The 25,115-nt window shown below is 33.3% G+C and overlaps 1 protein-coding gene across 6 annotated transcripts in view; it reads left to right on the top strand.

Moving 5' to 3' along the window:
* The window catches only part of NLGN1 (neuroligin 1), a 629,293-nt gene that overhangs the window by 173,155 nt on the left and 431,023 nt on the right, over nt 1-25,115 (top strand). For 3 of the 6 annotated variants that reach the window (XM_053657564.1, XM_053657565.1, XM_053657568.1), the window contains 2 exons: nt 12,595-12,654; nt 20,046-20,198. In XM_053657564.1, coding sequence (XP_053513539.1) covers nt 12,595-12,654; nt 20,046-20,198 — 213 coding nt within the window. The remainder of the gene's footprint in view (nt 1-12,594; nt 12,655-20,045; nt 20,199-25,115) is intronic. The other 3 variants (XM_053657567.1, XM_053657566.1, XM_053657563.1) reach the window with 1 other exon arrangement.

Raw genomic sequence — 25,115 nt, 5'->3', positions numbered from 1 at the left:
CCGTAGAAACTTGGGTTTATTTCTGGGCTCTGTATTGTGTTCCATTGGTCTATGTGTCTGTTCTTATGCCAGTACCAGATTGCTTTGGTTATAGTGGCCTAGTAATACAGTTTGATATCAGGTATTGTTATCCCTCCTACTTTGTTCTTTTTCAAAATTGCAGCTGCTATTCAGGGTTGTTTTATGGTTCCATACAAATTTTTGAAATGTTTGTTGTATATCTGCAAAGTATGTCATTTGTACTTTAATAGGGATTGCATTGAATATATAAATTACTTTCAGTATAATGGACAGTTTGATGATGTTAATTCTTCCAATCCATGAACATAGTATATGCTTCAATTTTTTGTGTCTTCCTTAACTTTCTTCAGAGTTGTGTAGTTTTTGGAGTATTCCTTTCTTTTAAAGCGAAAAAGAAAAACATATACTTTATTCTAGTGGAGATTCCGTATGCTCATTCACTTTCTTTCCTCCTCTCCAAAGTAAGCTGATTAGAGTAAAAACTTAAAGTAATAAACTCTATGGGATAAAACATGCAGGCATCAATTAGGTTCACTGTTTTGTGCAACAGTAACGAGGCTCACGTGGAAAATTAGTTTTTTTAATATAGTTTATTGATTATGCTATTACAGTTGTCCCATTTCCCCCCTTAATTCCCCTCCACCCTGCACACCCTGTTCCACCCACATTCCTCCCCTTGAGTTCATGTTTATGTGTCATAAGTTATTTAGCTTCTACATTTCCCCTACTATTCTTGCCCTCCCCTTCTATTTTCTACCTACCACCTATGCTACTTATTCTCGTTACCTTTTCCCCCCTCTCCTCCTTCCTCCTCCTGTTGCTAACCCTCCATGTGATCTCCATTTCTGTGGTTCATTTCCTGTTCTAGTTGTTTGCTTAGATTGTTTTTGTTTTCGTTTTAGGTGTGGTTGTTAATAACTGTGAATTTGCTGTCATTTCACTATACATGTTTTTTATCTTCTTTTTCTTAGATAAGTCCCTTTAACATTTCATAAAATAAGAGCTTAGTGATGATCAACTCCTTTAACTTGACCTTATCTGAGAAGCACTTTATCTGCCCTTCCATTTTAAATGAAAGCTTTGCTGGATAGAGCCATCTTGGTTGTAGGTCTTTGGATTTCATGACTTGGAATACTTCTTTCCAGCCCCTTCTTGCCTGCAAGGTGTCTTTTGAGAAATCAGCTGACAGTCTGATGGGAACTCCTTTGTAGGTGACTGTTCCCTTAGCTCTTGCTGCTTCTAGGATTCTCTCCTTCATTTTTATCTTGACTAATGTAATTATGATGTACCTTGGTATGTGCCTCTTTGGGTCCAACTCCTTTGGGACTCTCTGAGCTTCCTGGACTTCCTGGAAGTCTATTTCCTTTGCCAGATTGGGAAAGTTCTCCTTTATTATTTATTCAAATAAATTTTTCACTTGTTGCTTGTTTTTTTCTTTCTTCCTTCTGGTCCACCTTATTGATTTGAGTCCCAGTTTTCTTCCCACCACTATTGGGAAGAAAGTGCATTTTCCTTCATTTCACTTAGCATAGCCTTTATTTTTTCATCTAATTTGTGATCAAATTTAGCCAATTCTGTGAGCATCCTGATTACCAGTGCTTTGAACTGCGCATCTAATAGGTTGGCTATTTCTTTGTTGCTTAGTTGTATTTGCCATGCAGCTTTGATCTGTTCTTCCGTTTGAGCCATTTTTTTGTCTTGTTACACCTGTTATGTATGAGGGGTGGAGCCTTAGATGTTCACGGGGCCAGCAACCCAGTCTCTGGATTGTGACGCTATACGTGGGGGCGGAGTCAGAGAGGGAATAATGGCGCGTTCTCCACTCTTTGTCGTATTTCAGTCACTTCCCCCTCTTTCCAGAAGCAACTGGGCCCTTCAGGTGCTGTTTCCCAGGTGGGTGGGTTTGTGTATGTTCTAGGACCCTGTGGGTCTCTCCAGCAAACTCTCCTATGAGGCTGGGAGTTGCTCCCTGCCCTCAACAGGTGTTTTCAATTGGTGTTTTGAGGCTTTATTTCCCAGCACTGGGACCCTGGGCAGTCTGTCTGGCTCCCCAGTTTTGCCTGGTTTATCTGCACACGAATGCAGGACTGCCTGGTCAGCTGCCTTGCATGCAGTGCCTCACTTCACATTCACCACCTCACTGTGTCTGCCTGTTGCCGCCCCACGTCCAGGGTCCACCCACTGCCGTCTTGCGAGCCTGGGCTGCCCTGTCTGCCCAGAGCCACCGCTTTTTGTGTTGGGACCCCTCTCCGAAGGCTGCCTGACTCCGCCCCACCTACCAGTCTGAATGAATGTGTCTATTTTTATCTCCTTGGTTGTCTCACTTCCATACAGCTTAATTTTCTGTCAGTTCTGGTTGTTATTTTGTTTCTAAACTGTTGTTTTTATTTTGCTTGTGCAAGGAGGCACAGTGTGTCTACCTACACCTCCATCTTGGCAGGAAGTCAAAATTAGGGCTTTTTGTCACATATTTTTGTTCTACACTTTTAGAAAATTAGTGTTCTACACTTTTAGAAAATTTCAATTATACAGTACAATCCAGAATATTTCAACTGCCTCCACCATGCTATACTTTAGATCCACAAGCCTCATTCTTATTATAACTGAAAGTTTTCACCCTTTTATCAAACTCTTACTATTTTTTCCAGCACCTAGCCCCACCAATCATTTGTATTCCTTTTTAAAAAGATTTTATTTAATTTTAGAAAGGGGAAGGGGGAGAGAAAGAGAGGAACATCAATGTGTGGTTGCCTCTTGCACACCCCCTACTCAGGACCCAGCCCACAACCCAGGCATGCGCCCTGACTGGGAATCAAACCCGTGATCCTTTGGATCCCAGGCTGGCACTCAGTCCACTAAGCCACACCAGCCAGGGCCCTTTTTATGTTTTTTGAGAGAATGACTTTGTTTTGTTTGGAGATGATAGATGATATAGATATAGATATAGATATAGATATAGATATAGATATAGATATAGATATAGATATAGATATAGATATAGATATAGATAGATATATACACACACACATACATACATACATACATACAGAGGTGGAATGGCTGGATCGTATGGCTGTTCAGGTTTGAGTTTCCTGAGTTACCTCCATGCTGTTCTCATTGTGACTGTGCACAAGGATTCCAGCAGAGCACAAGGTTCCCTTTTATTCACAACTTCACTAATATTTCTTCCTTCTTGCTTTTTGATAATCAACATCCTGATGAATGTAAAGTGATATTGTGGTTTTAATTTATATTTTCCTAGTGATTAGTGATGTTTAGCACCTTTTCATGTACCTGTTGGCTGTTTGTAGGTCTTCGGAAGACTGTCTATTCAGGTCTCTTTCCCACTTTTTTAAACTGGATTATTTGGTTTTTGCTATTGAGTTGTTTATTCCGTATATATTTAGAATTATAACCACTTATCAGATATGTGGTTTGCAAATGCTTTCTCCCATTATATGTATCACTTTTTATTAATGATTTCCTTTGGTGTGCAAAAACTTTTCATTTTGTCGTAGTCCCACTTGTTTGTTTTTGTTTGCTGCCTTTTCTTTTGGTGTCAAATTAAAAAAAAATCGCCAAGACCATTGTCAAGAAGTTCACTGTGAATGTTTTGTTTTAGGAGCTTAATTGTTTTATGTCCTTCATTTAAGTCTTTAATCTATTTTTGGTTGCTTTTTGTGTAACACGTAAGATAGTGATCCAGTTTGATTCTTTTGCATGTGGCTTTTCATTTTTCCCAATATTATTTATTGAAGAAATTATCTCTTTTCTATTGCATATTCTTAGTCTCTAGTCTGTTCCTTTGATCAATGTGCTTGACTTTTATACCAAAACCATATTGTTTGAATTACTATAGTTGTGTGGTATAGTTTGAAATTAGGAACTGTTATTCCTCTAGCTTCACTCTCCTTTCTTTGGCTTCCTTGTACTATTTCATGGTCTTTTGTGACATCATGTAAACTTTAAGGTTAGTGGTTTCATTTCTGTAAAAAATGCCATTGGGATTTTGATAGAGATTGCATTGAATTTGTGGATTACTTTGGATAATGTAGACATTTTAATAATACTAATTTTTCCATTCCATGAAAATGTACTATCTTTTCATTTATTTGTGTCCTCTCAATTATTTCATCAAAGTCTTATAGTTTTTGTGTATATATCTTTCACCTCTTTGCTTAACTATTACCATTTCATTCTTTTTTGATGCTATCATATATAGGTTGTTAATTAATTTCTCTGTCTGATATTTCATTGTTGGTATATAGAAACAACATATTTTTCTATTAATTTTTTACTCTGTAATTTAACTGAAATCATGTATTATCTGTTAGTTTTTTAGTGGAGTCTTTAGGGTTTCATATAGTATATTACTTCATCTGCAAATGGATGAAATTTTACTGCTTTTTTTCTGATTTGGATACACTGTGTTTTTTCCTGCCTAATTTTCTGGATAAGATCAAAGACTATGTTGTATAGAAGTGATGATAGTGAGAATCCTTGTCTTATTTGTGATATTACAGAAAAAGCATTCATCATTTCACCATTGAGTATGGTGTTTGTTGTGTACTTTCCCCTCTATTACCTCTATACCCACTTTGTTAAGAGAGTTTTTATCACAAAGAGTTTTTATCATGAAAAGGTGTTGAATTTGGACCAAATGATTTTTTTGCATCTATTGAGATGATCATATGATTTTTATTCTTAATTTTGTTAATGTGGTGTGTCCTATTGATTGATTTGTCAGTGTTGAACCATCCTTGTTTGCCTGGAATTGATTCCATTTGATCATGGTGTATATTATTTGTAATCTATTGTTGAATTCAGTTTGTTAATATTTTGTTGAGAATTTTTGCATCTATGTTCATTGGGGATGTTGGCTTGTAATTTTCTTTTATTACACTGTGCTTGTCTGGCTTTGGTATCAGGGTAATGCTGGCCTTGTAAAATGGGTTTGGAAATGTTCCTCTTCTGTTTTGTTTTTTTTTTTTTTGACAGAGTTTGAGAATAGTTGCTACTGGTTCTTATTAAATGTTTGATAGAACTCAGAAAAATATGTGTTTCAAAAAGCAGTAGATTGAAGAAATAAAATGTAAAAGAGTAAGGAGGGTTTTATGATTCAGTCTGGGACATTTAATCTAAAATAATAAGGAATAAGGAATTAGAACTTTTAACCAGAATAGTAAAACAATGAAAATGATGTTTCGTGAACAGGAATTAGAACTGAATTTAAAGTAATATTTTAAAGGAATTGTTTCTACTTGAATAAAAATCTTATTTTTGCTTATGAATTTCTTCTAAAACATCAAATTAAGTGCTAAACTATAGTTTTAATATCTTGTTATAATTACTTTAAAACTCATAGTTCATGTTTGTTGTATGTTCTTTTGAGTTTCTAATCGCTTGGAGTACTTGCCATTTTAGTTTTAAATGGAGTTGGATAATGCAAGCATTTTAGCTGATGATAATGCCTGGTGTTTACATCTTTTGGGTGCACCAGCATTACTATCTACAGCTGCAAAAACCTGTGGCACACAAATGCTTATGAAACAGCCTAGAGTCTGGAAGACAATGGAAGCAACTATGAAGCTATGCAATAATTTGGGCATGTGGCAGTGATGGCCACAAACTAGACTAATAATAGGCTAATATGAATCAAAGAGAGGGAGAGCAGCAACATTTTCTTGAAAAATTGATGAATCTGGATGAGACCAGAGAGGAGAAGAGGAAATGGTTAAAGATTATTTCCAGATTTAGAGTTGGGAAACAGAGGGAGGGGTTATACCTCTGAGAGCAAAACCTGTTTTGGTGGGTAAAACTTGGGTATCCCTGTTATGGTGCAATGGGGGTAAGATAATCCAAGTGGAAGTGGGTTGCAGAATATGCATCTTTGTATGACTATAAGGATAGTTAGGATATGTTAATTCTCTCTGTGTTAATTCTAAAGCAAAGCCAATTTAACTTTAAATGCAAATGTAATAAAGAAAACTTTTAAAATATTTTTAAATATAAATTTTATTTAGTTACTTTTCAAGTACATTTTTATCTATTTCTCCCATACTTTTAAAATATTTATAAAATCTTAGATGCACTGAAGTTTTAGATTTTACTTCATGGTCATATTCAGTTTATTTGCAAACACAAGTAGAATAACATATTATAGACTCCTTTTTCATCATTTCATCTCTTCTAATAAGGCTATTCTCCTCTGATGAGAACATAATGCAGGTCTCTGTATAAAATATTCTCAGTCATATTTGTTAAAATGATTTTTCTTCTTTCTGATTTTCTGTTTCAGATTCAGATAGAGCAGAGTTTGCCAGTGTGTGCTTTAATGCTTTAAATTACTTGTTATGGCTTTCAGGATTAAGACAAAGCTCTTCAGGCTAGAGGAGCTGCAGGCTCTGGTTGATACCTGTCTAGCGCTCCTTCCACGTTTCCCACTCCTCCCCGCTCCGATTCCTGTATGCCAGCCACACTCACCTCTAGGCTCACTCTCATTTTAGAACCTTTATCAATGCTATTTTTTTTCAAGATGGAATTTTCTTCTCAACCTATCTACTCATCCTCAGCCTCTTTGTGTGCTCAATGTTGACTTATTTTCCACTCTTCAAGCCACTTGGCACTTGTATTCATTGTGGACTTCCTCAAGCTCAGCTAGGTCCCCTTGTATAACCTCTCATAACACCAAGACTCATATTTTTTCTTAACACAATTTGTAAATATAGGTTTATGTGTGTGATTATGTGTTTAATATCTCTTTCTCTGGCAAAATTAATTTGCATGAGAACAGGAGTCTTGCCTGTTTTGCTCTTCATGTGTCCTGAGCCCCTTGCATAATATAACCCTGCAGCCCTATTAAGGAGGCTGGGCTCTAGAACCCATCTGAGTCTCAAGTCCTGCTGAGATATCTCTGAGCATCTGGTGACATTGTGTCTTCACCATGTTGCAGGTGCATACTTGGGTAGTGTGTGGAAAGCAGTGGAAAGTATGATTTCCCAAAGTACTAAAGGGTCTGTACAACACACAGCCACATTGTTCCAGATGAGAAGGTGTACCATTCTTACATTCTTCATGCCGTAAGAATACTGCATCAGCATGAAATGCATCTGAACTTTTTAAAAACCCCAAGTAGCGCTAAAAAGTAACAAACTTGAGGAAATTTGGTGGTACTCAGATTAGGGGTTAGCCATTTTTACTTACTTTTGTTCCACCTATTTTTTGTCTCCTGAGGCTAACGCTTTTATTCTAGAAAAGGTTGCTTTTGAATTCAAAGTTTTGTTATTCAAGATAATTTTATGAAAAACTTTTCTTTCTTATGAGATTTTCTCTACCTACTTTGCCCCCAAATATTTCTCATTATATCATTGCCCTATTTTAACATCAGATTCTGTTTTCTGAGACGTCATGCTTTAGTCTGCGCTGTGCTTCTTAGAAATCTGTGAGGGAATATGTTTTGTGTTGATGTAGGTGGTTTCTTCCAACACAAAATAAACATAGACCATGCCTGCTGCATCCGTCCTCTTGGAACCTGGTTTCTTTCACAGCATGTGTACATACGAAGTGCTAGACTAAACATGCAGTACACCAAAAGCAACTCAAACGTCATGAATGACACAGTAGTGCCAGCAGAAATTGTACAGATATGGATTCTTTTGAAAACCACCAATTGTTCCAGAGTTTACTTTCAGTATCTCATCCAACAGTTTGCTCCATATCTTTATTCTTTCATAATGTAGATTTATTACATGACTCAAAAATGTTTAACTTTTTAATTGAAAACTGTAAAAAATATTTTTCAGCTTTGATTACTTTGTCTCTGTTTATATAATTCTTATTGTAAGAACTGTGATTACTTTTAGTTAAATCAATATAGTGATATAAAAATAATCAGTGTTTTTCACATCAGTCACCTCCACTTATTTCTGAATTCTCAAGTGGCGTGTGTTGTAGTTTCACAAAATTGAATAAATTTCAATGGGTAAAATTCAACAGTTTTGCAATGACACCAACTGCTCTGATATCTAATTTCTTAAAGTCATTGTATTTTAATGTTTGTCAATATGGAAAAAATCAAATATGGTAATGCACTGCAATTTTAATTTAAAATGTATTGAATTTTAGCACTGTCCACCATATGGAGTGGGCATATTCAGGTGTTTTTATATCCTTGATCCTAATTTTATAAAGTAAATGTTGTTCTAAAATAACCCATGAAAAGATTTAGCCTGCTTTCAATTGTTCCAGAACAATAATGGCAACATCCTTAAATTGCTCCCTTCTGTGGAAATGGCCTTAGGAATTCTTCACAGTCAGTTTATCTCAAAGGCTGCTGGGTAAAGATGGTTAGAAAAGAGGAGAGCAAGGTCATTAAATTAACCAGGGCGCTCCATCTATCAAGAGAGGACTCACTGGAGCTGGAGCTCTAAATAATCCTGCAAATTTCAAAGACTTGTTCTGTTAAGAAGGACAGATTTCTCGTGGCCAGCTTTCGAAGTCAAAAACTAATAGTATTCTCCACCTACTTGTCTCTTGCAAATATGTGTAACATGAAGTGCAGATGATTTCTGATAAATTGAACCCTTAATGAAGGAATTTATAATCAGTTCTAATGTATTTGAGACCTAAAGTATATTAGTCCTTCAGCAAAGGAAATGATAAAAAGCAGCATTAATTTGGGTGGACAATAATTATTTTGGAGCTCAATTATTTTCCAGTTAACTACAGAGAAATGCTGATATTTTTATTCTTTTAAAAAAAATAAAAGGTATATGGTCAGATTCTTACCGTAATATAAGAACGTCCTTTATAAAGGCCTATACTTTGCATCATACTTATGTTAATGGCAAAATAACTATTTTGAGTTCAGTGTTCACAGCGAGGAGTTCCCTTTACTTTCCTTGATCCTGTTGTTTCACCACTGATTCTATTTATTGCCTATAAAAGATATAAAATATAGTAATCACTCTCACTTCCTTTCAAAATGACACAAGGTCTACTTTCCCATTAACTCTAATGAGAGTTATGTGTGCATTCCTCAAGGAGCACAGAGCCTGTGGAGTTTCAAGGCAGAGTAAATCACTTCAACACCCAGGTTTTAGAGGACTCACTTGCTTTATAAGTTGGTGCTGTAAGTTGCCTATTTAAGCTACTGGTATTGAACAGACACTATCTGTGGTTTAAAAGAGACATAAGCTAGTGTTGGAATGCTGTTAATGATAGTTATTTCTGTTGAAGGATAAATGTTTTACCCTTCAGGAAAATCCCTCTGAGCAGCTTGCAGGAATATGTGGTCTTTAAAACATGGTTGTCTGCTATTCTTCAGAAAATTAGTGACTATTACCTCTTACAACATTTACTTTCAATTGAAAAAGTTTTAACATCAGTAACTACAATTGTAACAGTTACAATAAAGGAAAAAAGAGCCAGAGTTGCTGATATCCTAGACAGAAAGAGGCTCAGGGCAATGGACTATTTTCTTTTCAGCCTGGGAATAAGGAATCTTGAGATCAAGTTGGGATCTGTTTCTGTAATTCACTGGCATATGCTGACTCTTCTGAGGGTTTCTCAGAGAAACCAATGCTGAGTTTCTCAATTTGCAACCATGGACCCTCTACAATGTTGATTCTTAGTGTCTCTATGCATAGAAAATATAAGAAATATGTTTCTTTCTTTTTTATAATCAGTTTTGCCAAAAACTATGATCAGCCCTGTTTTTCTAAGGGAACCTTCAAAGATCAGAGGTGTAAAAATTATTAATATTAAGAAAACCCAGTTATGCTGAACTCACAAATATTGCTGGAAGGCATACTGTGGAAACAATTTAATATCATCTAATAATAAGGTTTTCTTGAATATTCAGTAAGTGAAATTTTTTAGTTGAGAGAACTCAACTTAATTCTTCTCTCGGACAATGATGTCCCATCTATGTACAGTGTTGAAGCAATATCTGTATCCATTTCTAAGTCCTCAGATTTACTATAGTAAGAGATGTCCCATGAAGCTTACCTTTGTAATCATTATCCCACAACAGCTGAGGACTCATGTAGCCTCCTGAGTAGGGAAGGTGGTGATAAATATGTAGCAAATAGCGGGGCCTGCCATTTCATCTTTGGAAAAATCCTCTTTCTACATGCAGTATCATTTTCATGCCTTCTCTACTTATGCAGACCAGAAGTCAAATAGCAACTGAGAACTATGTCCCATATTCAGAGGAGTGGGGGACAATGTTTTAATAAAAATTCTTGTACTATCACATTTTATGTAGACCAAGAGCTAGCAATTCTGCACACGTGCAAAAAGTATGGCACTGGCTTGCAGTTGTAGGACCTAATAGGTGTCCCAAGGAAGTCCTGTGAAGTGCCTTGGGGACCCTTGAAAGGGAAGAAAGGATTGTTCCTTCCGAATTGTCCAAGAGATATATTTTATAAATGTCTACACAAAATAAACTGACTTAATTGTGGTAGATTTCACATATGATTCAGCAAAAAACTTTTGAGCTCACATTAATGTTTTCTTAATATGGTCAAGAACTAAGCAAATTAAGTAAGTTAACAGAAATTTGAAGTAGATAGTAGTTTTGACAGCAATAATTGCCACTGTACTTAATCTGTGTTGTTAACCAGTAAATAAAACCATGATTTCTAGGTAGAATCCTTGAAAATAGAAACACAAGAAAATACATTTGTTGAAGTCTGCTCATTTATTGCTTTACAGAAAGATAAAGAACTTGAAAAGTAATTTCCTGTCTGATATTCTGCATGTTTTAAAATCTGAAATATTTCAAATATAGTTGTGATAATAGTAATTTTTAGATTCAAACGAAATATTTCTATTTTCAGAAATGTAGCAATATTGTTCCATGAATATGAAATAATACTAGGGTTCTTTTTGCATGTAAACAGGATTATATTAAAGAAACATAGATTTCTGTGAACTTGCAACTCAGTGTCAATTAACACAAACTGTTGTTTTCATCTAGGTTTTCTCTTAAATGGAACAATTGCTGGCAGGAGTGACTGTAAAAGTATTATCACTTAAATTGTTGTGCACAACTCCTCTGTCTGCATTTGGAATGACCTTGAAATCATGACCTTACAACTGAGTAGCCAACAGGTCATTTCAATTATATTATCAATTTCTCCATTTCCAAACTTTTGATCTTTGCCAATTATTAGTATTTTAAAGGCTGTCTCTCTGAGCTAATGAAACATAATTAGTATATCTCTTTTTTCCTTCTGTTTTCTGTGATGGTGTTTTACATTCTTTGAGGGTTATGATATTAGGTGTAGTTTTGAATTATAAATATAATGCAGAGTGATGACTGAATAGACTTAGAAATCTTCCTCATGTTAAAAATCCTTCCCTGTGAAGTGTGTTCAGAATTAATGCCTGCTTCTTTACTATTTGTGTTATTGAAATCAACATGTGCCTTTCAGTCTTCTTTCCCCTCCTTTTTTTATTACTTATTTTATGCATGACAAAATTCTCTTGCTTACTGCTATGTGGTTGGCTGTCTTTGAACTTGACTGTCCTGTGTTTGTAATGATTGCTTTCTGCATGAGGGTTATGAAATGTCATACAAATTAAATGGTCGTGGAAACAAAATGAAATGTGGGGTTTCACTTGCTTTTTCTGTACTGAGTATGTCAATTATGTGACACTTAAAATTACTTTCATATGGTCTTCAGCTTCCCCTTTGGTGTGCTCCTTCATCATAGCTAATTAGCATTGTTAAGTACAATAAAACATTTATTAAACATTCACAGTGTTTTAATACAATTATTTTCCTAAGACATGATCCCATTATAATTAACTCTACTGGGCATGATATTGCAGTAGGGCATAATTCTATTATATTCCAAAACTGACTATGAAATATAAGTCTCGACTCTGTAATACATTGAGAGCTAAACACTGACTTCCACTGATGGTACATTTGTGCAGTTTGCAAACGTCTTACTTAAATCCACAGCTAATATTTAATCACAATACATGGGGAAATATTTAATGACAAGTAATTTTAAAAAGTCACAGCTTTGAGAAATGTATGATATAAAAATGTGTAAAACCCAAGTGTTAATTGCCTTTGAAAAAAATGAAGAAAAAGGGAAAAAGTCACACACTAAAAATGTTCGTATCTGTTTCCCTAATGTTGTTATATTGTCCCAAATTAAAGAATGAGTTTAGCCTATTTTTTATTGTTGTCACCAATTTTAATTAGAGAAGGCACTGAATAAATTAAGTTCTTTCAGATAATAAAACTATTCACTCTTTGTATACAATGGTATTTAAAAAATCATTTTCTTTGCTTATGCCTTGAATTTCAAACCATAATATATATTTTTTAATACTGAATATACTCACGAATCAAATCTTCTATGAGATATTTTGGGGAAGGGTATTTTTTTTCTTAAACAAAGTTGATAACCAACTTTAACATAACTACTTCCCCACTCTTTTTGGAAATACTCTTGAGAATTTTAGTGTTTACATTTATTTTTTCCCCTCAGTCTTGTTTATTCTTGAATTGTCTTTTTTTTTTCCCTTCCATTTCTCCATTCTCAATCCTAGGTCCCCTTTCAAAGAAACAGACAGATGATTTAGGTGATAATGACGGTGCTGAAGATGAAGGTATTTTTTTCCACCAAATCTACTTGCATGACAAGGACCTCAATCATTTTTCCACTCCTTTCTATTTTTTTACTTCTTGTCTTTTTTTGAAGAGTTGTTTTTAATTCTCGTTTTTGATGTGTTTTGTCTTCTTGCTTGTTGTTACATATAAATATACATTTTTAATTTTTAAAAAAATGAATGTTGTTTTACATTTTGATGCCAACCATTAAAATGTTTTTAAAAGAGAGGCATTTTTTTTGTTTTCTTGAACTGACTTTTGATATGTTTCATCCCACGTTTTGACTGAAATTTGTCCATATTCTTTGAACTAACAATCTCTTCCCCTGCAGTCTCTCTGTATCCACTTTGCATGTTTTCTAATATATGTAAATATCCTATCCAATATCAAAATGTGTTTCATTTTTACATTTGATATTTGTTTAAAAAGAACCCCACACCCAATAAAGACAAAACTAAAAGCTGATATAAAGTGTTTCTTGAGCAATATAGTTTAAATTTTTTAAATTCTGTTTTCTCTTGATAGGCTTAAATATCACATGAATGAGTAAGGTTTTATAAATAATAAAGTAATGACACCTGTTTAGATAGGTGTAGTAAACATTGAACAATAACTTATATACTCTGGACTCATAATAGTGAGTATTCTTGGCAGAATTTATAGCATTTTTTTTACAGCAAACTTATAATGATATTCTTTTATTTCAAAGGCATAATTTTCAGATTGGTAAATGAATATATGCCTATTTTCAAAGTATTACCACTTACAACCAATACAATATTTCCAACTTTTTAAATATTATTTTCTCTTTCCAGTTTTCTTATAACATAAAACTCTGATTTTACTCTGTAAATCTAAGTATACACCATGCCGCTCAACATCTCCTATTCTACTGCAGATCTTACCTCGTGTTTAGTGGAGGGTCTATAAAGACCCTTTGATTTGCTCAGTTTATCTTGGTTCTAATTAGGGCTTATGTTTTTTTTTAATGCTACCCTAGCTATGATTCTTACAGAGGTAACTAATGTAATCCTAGGATTTAAAGTAATTTTCAGAATCCTAAAAATTAAATTTCATAATGATGTTAATATGATAAGAATCGTTTTCCAATATAAAACAGTCCACAAGAAGGCCAGCAGAAGTACTTTTTTATGAATTACAACTATGACTGAATGAATCCTTACTAAACAATGTTAATTGTTTTCTTTGAGATATGTATGTAATAAAATACTCACAGTAACAAAAATAAATGATAGAGGTGAAGTATTGAAAACATAACATTAAATTGGGTGTTAGTATTTAAGAATTATTTTTCATAAAATTTATGACATTTTATTAAAAACTTATTTACCATGAACCCAAAAAGTAAAATAAAGATTAAACACAAAGCAGTCATTAATATTTAAAACAAATCATTATGGCTGACCAAGGGTATCATTTTAAATGCTCAGTAACTGAAAATAAACTTACCAACATGTAAGTTGTGATTTTTAAAAATGTTCTTGGAAATCTGAAGCATTCAAACACTCAAGAAATGTACTGACTTTGAGGATATGCTTTATTTTTTTCAGCTCTCCAAAGATGACATCTTTCAGTTAGGACTTTTAACTTGTTGAACCCTCTAGAGATCCTTAATTCCGAGACATTTGTTATTTAAATGATACATTAGTATAAGGGACTTCTTAGAGTGTAGTTTTGTAAATTCCAAATTTTTTCAAAGTTCTCACAAGTTTAGTATATGTCATTTTTCTATTTACAAAATATTTTGGTTGCAGATTTAATGTACTGTATTCTGCCATGTATAATGCTCATCCGTGTTTTGGCCCAAACTTTCAGGAAAAACAAATCTTTCATTCTAATTTTTTAATTCAATTTTTATTTATTTATACTTGGATACTTGTTTTTCACATTATAAAGGAATTTTTGCATTTATTTTTTAACATAGTATAGTACAAGAAATTTTACATAACAGAAAATTTAAAAACAGATACAAGGTACAAGAAATTTTATGTACCAGTAACAAATTCATAATATTTACACACCATAGAAGGCCAAGCAAGAACTCTTCATCACTGTCAATATCAAAAGTATCATCTTCTTCAGTGTCTACATTACTGATGTCTTCCGGAGTCACTTTCCTCATCCCAATAAATTTCATCATCCTCAGTTCCATCCGTAGCATTGCTGATGCCACATTATTAAAATGATTTCATAACCACTTCCTTCTTGACGCTGTTCCACAGTCTTAGGACCCAATACAAACCTGGGCAATGGATGTTTCCTACCTATGGATCCTACCTATAAGTGTTAAATCATTACCAGCCTACTACATCCATGGTGTCAACTCTTTCTTTATTAAGGCCTTAAAGGGCTTGTTGACTGACAGGTCAAGAGGTTGCAATTGGTGGGTTAGCCTACACATAAGTATAAATGCAAACATTTATAGATACAAAATAAGTACCATCCTTGTATAATATGCATCCTATATTTCCCTTAAAAATTTGGGCAAAAATGTGCCCATTATGCATAGCAAAATACAGTACTTCTTTTCTCTTTTGGTAAAAAACAACATCAAGTAGGACATTTACATTACTACCATAATTGAGGTAAGCCCTGTAAATGTGAGTATAGTTTATGTATTTATTTTGAAGCACATTTAACATTTTAAAATAGTCATTAAATATGTCTTAAGCCGTATTTAAAATGGCAGGTAGTATTCAGGGTACTAAACAAGTCATAAGAGTTATCAAATTGATAAATATTTAAAATTCTCAGAAGTATAGAATATTGACGCAGTCAATTCAAGTTCAGTCAATTCAAGTTCAGTCTGCTCTGCTGTGTTGTTGTTTTAGATAATTGTTTAGAATACAAGAAAGGTGCATTGTAATATCCTCCTGTATAAAGACTTTTGAATTTCCAACCAATATCACTGGATGTATAGCTACGGATATAAATTATTTGGTAAACTACTTCTTTTACTTTAGTCAGAAGTCTGTTTCTGTGGCATCCTCAATTATCTCCCGATGACTCCTGTACCTGATTTCCAGGGCCCCGTCTCAGCCACCTCATTCAGAGCCTATGCTGAACATTGAGAGGCTGGCCCTCACTCACTTAAACTGACCCACGGCCCTTAGGCTCTTCTCCACTTCTAACCCTCTGAATATTTGCCATACTCTTTTGCCATCATTAAGTCAAACACAGGTGTATCATTTTTCCTTTGTGTTTTATAATAACCAAATGAACTGCATATTTTATTGGTTATTTCCATAATTTCAAAATGACACATCTGAAGTGATAAAAATGGATCAAAGCAAAATTCCATATTTCTATCAATTTATTTTTATAATTCGAGTATTTACACAACTTTTAAATTGTAATATCTTAATATTAATATGTAATATTAAAAGACAATTTTATATTCCATGTAAATCTTTTTTAAATTGTTATTTTCACTTTTAAATTATTTTAAACTAAAATTTGTGCATTTGGTTGAGTGCAGTTTAACAAACATACGTTCTACCACCACTTCTGTGTTATTTTGCAGACTTGAAATGATAACTGAGGCACCTAAAGTGAGTAAGAGACATGAAAGTATCCTGCCAAAAGCTCTACAACATGGGTGATTAAAACTTCATGAGACCATCAGGTAGAAAGCTACCAATAAGGAAGGAGCTGTGTGACTAATAATTATTCATGAGCATCATTAGAAGGAATTATAATTCCGGTCACTGCGTGCCAGGCACAAATAAATCCCCATTAACTTCTTCAGGTTCTTTTGATAACTTAAAGAGGTTATCAACAACTATGCCACATTGGCTTAAAATTTGGATTTATCGGAAAGGTTAAATAGTTACTAAAATTTAAAGTCAAGGTGTTACTCAAATTCTAATTTTATCTTTTCAATGTGAAAAACATTACTCTTTTGCCATCAAAATTTTAGTAGAAAAATAATCACCAGTGTAGTATTTTTCTTTTTAACATCTAACTCTTTTCAGGGACCTCGATGCTATGTAAAGTTTTAAAAACTGGCAAACAACATTAAGGGTAAATGTGCTTTAAGAACATGTGTAGCTGTACTGGACCTGAACTAGGTTTCACCTCTTAGTGTGTTTCTTTTTTATTTTTGTAAAGTCATTAACAGCTGTTTAGGCAAAGTCAGAAATCTTAGGTGAAGTCTACCCTATTTGTAAGGAAAAATATGAGACAAAGTTTAGAAGAACAAATTGACTCTAATAAACTATAAATTACCAAAGTATATTTAGTATATTTGCTAAGTGGCTCCTCAAAATTTTATTATTTAAAGTACAGCATTAGGCCCTAGCTGGTGTAGCTCAGTGGATTGAGCACAGGCCTGTGAACCAGAGGATCATGGTTCGATTCCTAGTCAGGGCACATGCCTGGGTTGCAGGCCAGTTCCCAGCAGGGGACCCAGGAGAGGCAACCATATGTGAATATTCTCTTCCTCTCTCCTTCCCTTCCCCTCTTAAAAAAAAAGTACAGCTTTAGCAGATAGTATTCAATAGTAGGCTATCTCATTATATCAGTTTCATTTCTAAAGATTCTGGTTCTTTTCAAAATTAAATATAGATATAATTTAAACTGTTTCTATTTGCTATAATAAAAAAACACTTGTAGCTATAATAAAAAGTGAAGTCTCAGATAGACCTCTGTGATAAAATACTGTGAATATAAATCAGATAAACCACTCTGATCAAACTCTATCAAGGAATTCTAATTGTCTTGTAATAGACATACAATACTTTCCCCGATTTTATTGCATTATTAAAGGTTTTTATGTACAAGAATTTTACCCATTTTGGTAATTAGTACTTTATACAGCATTAATTAAGGTTACTGTAAGCAAAAGCAAATATTGTTCAGAACACAACTTTAGAATTGTATAGAATTTTCTGAGAAAGAATTCTTTGTTATGCTAAGTTTTAGGCAAGGCTTAAATCTTTACAAGTTTGAAAACACAAATCAGACATTTAAACCAATGTTCAGCCCAAACTTTCAGTAATATTTTCCGGTCTATTTTTTAAAAATAAAGAGATACCATTCAATATACCTCCCGGAATCCATTGTCATATTTTCATCTTCCTTTGCTGTGTCCACTTCATTCTGTTATTAGGCATAAAATATGGCAGGTCTTCTCAATGTGGGCCGTATTGTTTTACAGGTGAACAGAATGGATCTACCAAGACTTCATTACTGTTCACAGTTGGTATTTTGTAATTCTATGTAATTTTAATTAAAGAAGAATTCTGAAGCAGCCACCCTCTGTGCTACCTCCAAGCACACAATTAGCAGAGTACAGTGTCTGCTGTGAGCAGTCAGTTAATGATTTCAATTTAATAATTTATTATTGCTTCTTCAGTGCCAGACATAGTAGGGAAATAAGCTAAAACTGTGTGCAGCATAGACATTTAAGGAGGATAGTTTAAAAATTCCAAAAGGATTATTTTTCTCTATGTAAACCTAACATCCTCATAAGCCCCCAAACTTTTATAAAGGAGAGAATATCAATTTTCCTCCCAAGGACTTAAGAAGAAAATAAATTGAGGTTTTCCTTCTTAAAAGAAATTAAATTGTGTCTAGGGGATGGTTTCTATGTCAAAGTTTCCTCCACTCACTGCTGAAAAATAAGACATTCTTCTCAAATGCACCTTTGGTGAGGGAGGGAGAATATGGCAAGTTTATTTATTGGCATTCAGTCACATTTAAATAGTACTTTTAAAAGTGCCTCTAAATTTTACAGTGAACTAGACCCCCCAACTTGAAATTTTGGACAAACAAGTTGAGCTGCAATTCCTGAACCTAAGATGCTTTTTCATTTAAAAAAATTTACTTTATTATTACAGAAAAAGATCAAGACATTTATATGTTTTAAATATTCTCACAGAAAATGTAAAACAGCTTGTAAATAATCACTAGTTTTTTATGACTGTATCATTTTAGTCCATACTGAAAACTGAAACTTCAATTATAAATATGTAGGAGATTTAAGTTTGATAAAAAATGACAAAAACAATGGAAAAAAGCATACTTTTAAATAACACTTTAATATTGGAATTAAAAAAGGATAATGCATTTGATGTAATTTTTGCTTCAGTTAAAGGTAGATGATATCATTGGCTATTATGGAATAATATCTTATGTACTTATATTCATCATCATATATAAACATATAACATTTCATTCTATATAATAATTAAAAATGTGTTGGCCAAAGTATAGTTTAACATTTTTTTCTATAGAAATTAGTGTATTTTTCCATACAGTTAAATATGCTTATATTTTCCTTAAATGGTATGGAGCAAAAGTAGGTTTACAGTTGTTCATATGAAAAATAACACAATAATTAATAAATAATAATGTATGAGTAAATGGTTTCATATATTCTCATCTGTAAAACTACTTTCCCCCTCAGCCCCCCACATATTATTTTCTAGATCCTGTTGATCTAGATTTGGTGGAAAGTACCTTGGGAAAAAAACACATTTGATTAAAGTTCAGAGATGCAGAAATAACTTCAACATCACTAAATATTGGCACTTTATAATTAAATTAAGCTGTATCCTATCTCATGTCTACATGACAAAATTATAAAGCCAAAGTGGGACTAAGAATAGCATAATAATTATGCAAAGAGGTGAAAATTATAATTTAGTCTGTTTTTTTTCCAAAGGGTATATGTAGGTATAATGAGCAGATGACCTGGACTTAACTAAAACACATTATTTAATGACAGTCCCTTACATGCACCAAATACAGCAGCCACCGAAGTACAGGTGGATATGACTTCACTGCCTAAACATGATCTGACAGTTAGTACTTGAGTAGCAAAATTAAACTTTTTTGCAATGTATAATACAGTGTTATAATTATGTCACGAAGTGAAGTATAAATTATTAAATGTAATTATGATGCATCAATACAAATCTTTACAGTTATTAAGAAATGGAAACAGTGTTTTATTCATATAGTAGTGATACCTTTGGCCTTAGTTTACAGTTCGTAAATTTCATATGAGGCCCTATACCAGTTTTAAAAAGTAGTTCTAAAAATTATTATGTTATTTCTTTTGGTTCTACTGCCACATTAGAAATTAATTTTAAAACACTAAAAATTGCAACTACTTTCAATTTGTTGAAATTTTGTCATTCAGTTTATTACTTCAAGCAAAATTTTAGATAGAAAAAAATGGTATTGCTGTTTTCTGCAACAGCTCTTACTATGACTTGCTTAAGAAACACTTTAACAAATACAGCAATTTAAAGAACTATATAAAAACCATGTCCTCTTGTCCCTAAAATGGAAACTGTATTCTCTGCTTTATTATGTTTGTGTTTTTGAGGATAAGAACAATTGCCAACCATTTGTTTTTCAGATATTCGGGACAGTGGGGGCCCCAAACCAGTGATGGTGTATATTCATGGTGGCTCATATATGGAAGGTACTGGAAATTTGTATGATGGGAGTGTCTTGGCAAGTTATGGCAATGTGATCGTCATCACAGTCAACTATCGACTTGGGGTACTTGGTAAGAAGTCTCTTTTCTTACACTGTTAGCTCATGAAATATGGGATAGTTTTGTTTTGACTTTCACTCTGCTCTGTTTCACTCATCATTCTATGCTTATTGATTTTGTTTAAACCATAATTTCCCATATTTTAACAAATTCTAGAAATGTTCATAAATTACTAGATGAAAGATAGCTAGTCTTGATTTTAAGATTTAAAAGTAAATGGTAAGGAAATTATTCACCTTGTTGAGGAATGTTCTTGGTTTCGTAAGTTTAGCTTGGTAAAAACTGTGGAAGGTAAAAATGGAAAGGCATTTCTGAAGAATTTGCCCCTGAACAAATTTCCTTTTTAACAATGCTGTGAAATTTCCTGAGGCTTGCCATGAGCTTAGAACAAGTTTATGTTCTCTTCAAGAGTATATGTATGGACTGCCTTTGTGCCGTAATTATTTGCCAGTGTGTATAGGTTGTTATTTTTTTAATTTGTCAGGTAATAATTTCAAATACTTTATCTGAATGTATTTTGATTGAATTATTTACTTGGAAAGCATGCACTGATTTTATGAAGTAGCAATGTGTTCAATTAATTAATTGTGTACACATAAAGTAAAATCAAACTGGAGATTTCTGGTTTGAAGATATCTGTAGAGAAATATTATTTGCAAAATAACTTCCTAAGTACTCTGAAACAGGCATGTTGTTCTGTTAATTAACCAACTTTTAAAAAATAAGGTTGCTATATTAATTGTATAAATTTATTTTTTAGTATTGTCAAAATTTGAGGAGTAAAATTACTATATAATTTAATAAAACACCTTTAGATGTAGTATTTTAGTTATGATTTGCTGAAAGAATACAAGTCATCAAAAATATTTTAATTTTTTAAACCTATATTCCTCTCCAAGTCTTATTCTATACTGTACACTTAAATAGGTATATTTTACAATGTTATTTGGGCACAAAGAGGTACCTTCCTTTTTCATTCTTTATTTTAAAATATTTTGAAAGAGAAATTTTAATTATAATTGCTTTTATAATAATCATTAATGTTATATATTTAGCTATCAGGAAATCAATTGTTTTTCTCTTCAGTGTTAGTTATCACTATTCTAATTCCTATGTAATTATATTCCTATACTTATGCTAATCTCAAAATATAAAAAGAGAATCCTTTTTGTCAATCATTCCTATGCTTGGGGGAATGAGATATTCATGCAAAATTGAAATCCTGATCTTTTTCTAGTTCTCTATTTTAGATTTGGAATGTCATGAATGATATAATAGAAACACTGCATCAATGTATGTATACGACGTTTCTGCAGCTTTGTTCCAGGATACATTACTGTCTCCATAGTGTCTAATCACATACTGCTTTAGGTGCTCTTACAATTTCAGTGCACCGGGTTAAATGTCTTCCTACCTCTGAAAACTGTAGATTAGAGATTTATAGAGATGGTCGTAATAATTCCTAAATATTTTAGTGTTGTGATTTGTTTCTTGTGGATCATTTTAATGTGAGGATCTTCAATAACTTTGATGCATTTGATTTTAAGTACTGTTTATACCTCAGTTGTCCTTATTATCATTCTCACATTTTTCTGAATTTCTCATGTTTTAAATCCTGATGCAGTGATCAGTTTGCTGACTGAAAATTTGCGATTATATTTTAAAGTGTGGTAACAATGTTCTTAAAGACTTGAACATCCAGTTAGTATCATGCATGCACACTGAAAAAGATATTTAAAAAATCTTTTGGCCACACCTCATGTTGCCTTGTTATGTTATTGATTGTAATCACATAAAGTAAGATTCCCATAAAATGAGCTATGCTTTTAATGTTAATATAAGCTCTACTGGTGTTTTGTGCATTCAGAACTGATCAGGACCTGATTTTGATCCAGTCTGAATCTTACACGAATTTTCACATCCCGTCTTTAAGTGCCACCCTCAGAAGGATTGTGTTGCAGGACAGTAGCTGAACCAGTTAAAAAATGAAGAATTCAGGCCCCTGTTGGGTCTGTAAAATGGCAAACAGTGTCATTGTTGATAATGGAGATTTTCCCAGTGTTAAATATTTGTTTGTGCCCTGCTGCACTTTAGGGTTTAACTATAGTTGGCTCCTTTCTTCCCCTGAAACATGTCATATGCTGATAGCCATCACCAGGAATCAGCTGTCCTGTGTAGATTTCCTCTCAGCATGGAAAAGTGGAAAATTCTTAGTACCACTTTCAAGGGCATCTGGTCCCTTTCTTCCTGAATATGTGTTGGGCCTTGTGAAATGTATTAAAATTAATTGACTTGTGAAAAGTAAAATTTCAGGACATCTGTTTCAGCACAGTTTGCATGTAACGGTATGCCACAGCCAGATCAACAGAACCACAATACAGACAGTAGGGTTTTTGTTGTCGCCATTACTATTTGTCTAACAGTAACAAGGTAAGCCAAGGTTTCCAGCATCCAAAACTGTTGCTGTTTAGTTTGCTTTTGGGACGATGCTGAAAATCAACTGAAAAATCGGAGAAAATCCTGAGCTGTGTTTCGATTTGGATGTTTTCCAGTGGAGGAAATGCATTGTGGGGGCCAGTGTACCAACTGGCTAGTTATGGTGCTGTTGCTCACAGATGACTGACAGAAAAAGACAGGACATCTGAAGCAGGCCGTGCAATGTGTATGGATTTGGATTTGCCTTCTAAGAGGGGAAATGGGACAATTTTTTGTTGTTTTAGTGATAAGTAAAATATGATAATGCTTCAGTCATAAAATTCATACAACTATATAGCAGCCAAGTTTCCAGTTTAAAGCATTTTGTGGTAAGAAAAGTTTATTACAAAGTAGAAATAGCTTAAAAAATAAAATAGCTCGCAGTGCTCTAAAGAAGCTGAAAACAGGTCGGATCAGTTCCTCAACCAAAACCCTTTTGGGGCTTCCTTGAGGGTGGTAACACAGACTACCTGTCATTATGACAGCACGGGAAATGCTATTGGTAGTGCTAAGAAAAACTGTTCATAAGGTTGAGGAAAAAGTCAGGGGCTACAGGGCTCTGCCTGCCAACTGCCCTTTCTCAGCTTTGTCGTGAGCTCTTAACTTTCTCTGAGTCAGTCTTCCATGTCTAGGGAACACTTAATCTTTCTTTCATGTTTGATATATACATTCTTTGTCCTCATCCAGTAATAACTCTCCATTGTCTATTATGTTATACATGGTTACATAGTGCTTTTAAAATATATTCAAAATAGTTATTAATAGTTATGTTACTACTCCCATATATAATTAATGGAAATTATCATATTGAAAAGCTAGGGAGAAATGTTTTTATTTTGTGTTCTTAAAGGAGGAAAATAATAAGTGTTAGGATTGTAAATAGGTTAAACACATGGGCTTATAGACCAGAAGTGGGAGAGAATGTGAAATAGCGTGCTCACTTTAGAGTAAGATATTGTGCAATAAACATTTTTTTTAAATAGAAATAATACAAATTATACATTCGTAAATCTCAAAAATGAAGAAAAACATGTTAACTAGTTTAGTGTTAAAATGTTGTGCAAGCACCTCTCTCAATTTAGAATAAATATATAAGTCATTTCTAAAGAAAAATGAAAACTTTATAACTGTTGGAATCTAATTTAGGTAACATAAGATTCTTATATGATAGAAATTTAACACTACTTTTATCTGGTTATAAAAATTTTAGAGTCAATTATGTGTTTATATTTCAAGCTTGTGTAGTTTATTTTAGAAAAAAAGTTTAAAGATTTTAGAAGTATTACTGATAACTATTTGAAAATTTAATAAATTTTTGGAGTTTAATTAAATGTTTTACTTAATACCATAATATCTGTACTCCCCATCTATGGAAAAAAATTAAAATCTTAGCTCACTTACTTGTATTTGAAGAATAATATTTAGCTTACTTTATAATGCCATGTAGGACTACATCATTTAAAACAAGTTTTTGTTAATTGCATATCAATTTCAGTAAACACCTACATTTATTTCTATTTTATTAAAAATGGTTAATGAGATTTGTCGGTCTCTCTAATGGTACTGTCCCTGCAGTGATAATCCTGCAGGTGTTATCAGGCAGGTGAGAGAGACAGCTGTAACTGCGGTGGTAAACCATCATGCACCTAACACTTGTTTCCCACAGTGTCTCCCATGAGGGACAAAAAGAAAGAACAATGTAATCCTTATCTTTAGAGACCATTCCAACTAACGGGGAAATATAAACAGCATAAAATAATAATTGATACTACTTCATATTTTATAATATTAATTAATTAATGTGTGTATATACAGCCATGATATATAAAAAGAAAAGTCAGAACAACTAAAATGGAAGCATAGAATAGCAGCTGCATCAATTTGGGTGAGGGATTGAGAGCCACATTCGAATCTGAGCAGCCCAGCAGGAAGAAGATTTAATAAAGTCTAGGGAGGGTTCATTATTTAGAAAGAAAAGCATATTAATGCCTAAAATGGAGCAATTTGTTGTCATTATTATTCTTAGGGTTTTTGCTTTGTTTTTGTTTCAGTCTGACTCTGAATCCTAAAACAAATAAATGCATTTTAAAAACTTAATGGTACCTCATATTTGAGAGTAATATATAAGCAAATTTTATAAGATGATTCAAATGTGTTCTTGGACTGTAGGAGAGGGAGTAAATTTGTACTTGAAGTGTCAAAAATGTCTTAATAAAAGTGGTTTTATTTGAGCAAGACCAAGAAGGGTTGGTTATCTCTTGTATTAACGAAAGAGAAGAAAGAAGATTATTTTTCTTTGTGTTTAGTCATGGTCTTTGTACTTCAAAACAGTAGAGATAATTTGTGACAAATACATATAGGTTGCTAAAATGATATTGAATAGGAGTACATATATGTTAAAGAAAAGATACAGAAACTTAGACAATGGATATCTACTGGAATTAAACAGAAGTC

This window comes from Artibeus jamaicensis, unplaced genomic scaffold (genome assembly GCF_021234435.1).
Source record: "Artibeus jamaicensis isolate MK-2021 breed Jamaican fruit bat unplaced genomic scaffold, CSHL_Jam_final scaffold_474, whole genome shotgun sequence".
Taxonomy (NCBI): Eukaryota; Metazoa; Chordata; class Mammalia; order Chiroptera; family Phyllostomidae; genus Artibeus; species Artibeus jamaicensis.
Note: the sequence above shows the minus strand (reverse complement) of the source record. Positions and strands in the feature narration are given on the sequence as shown.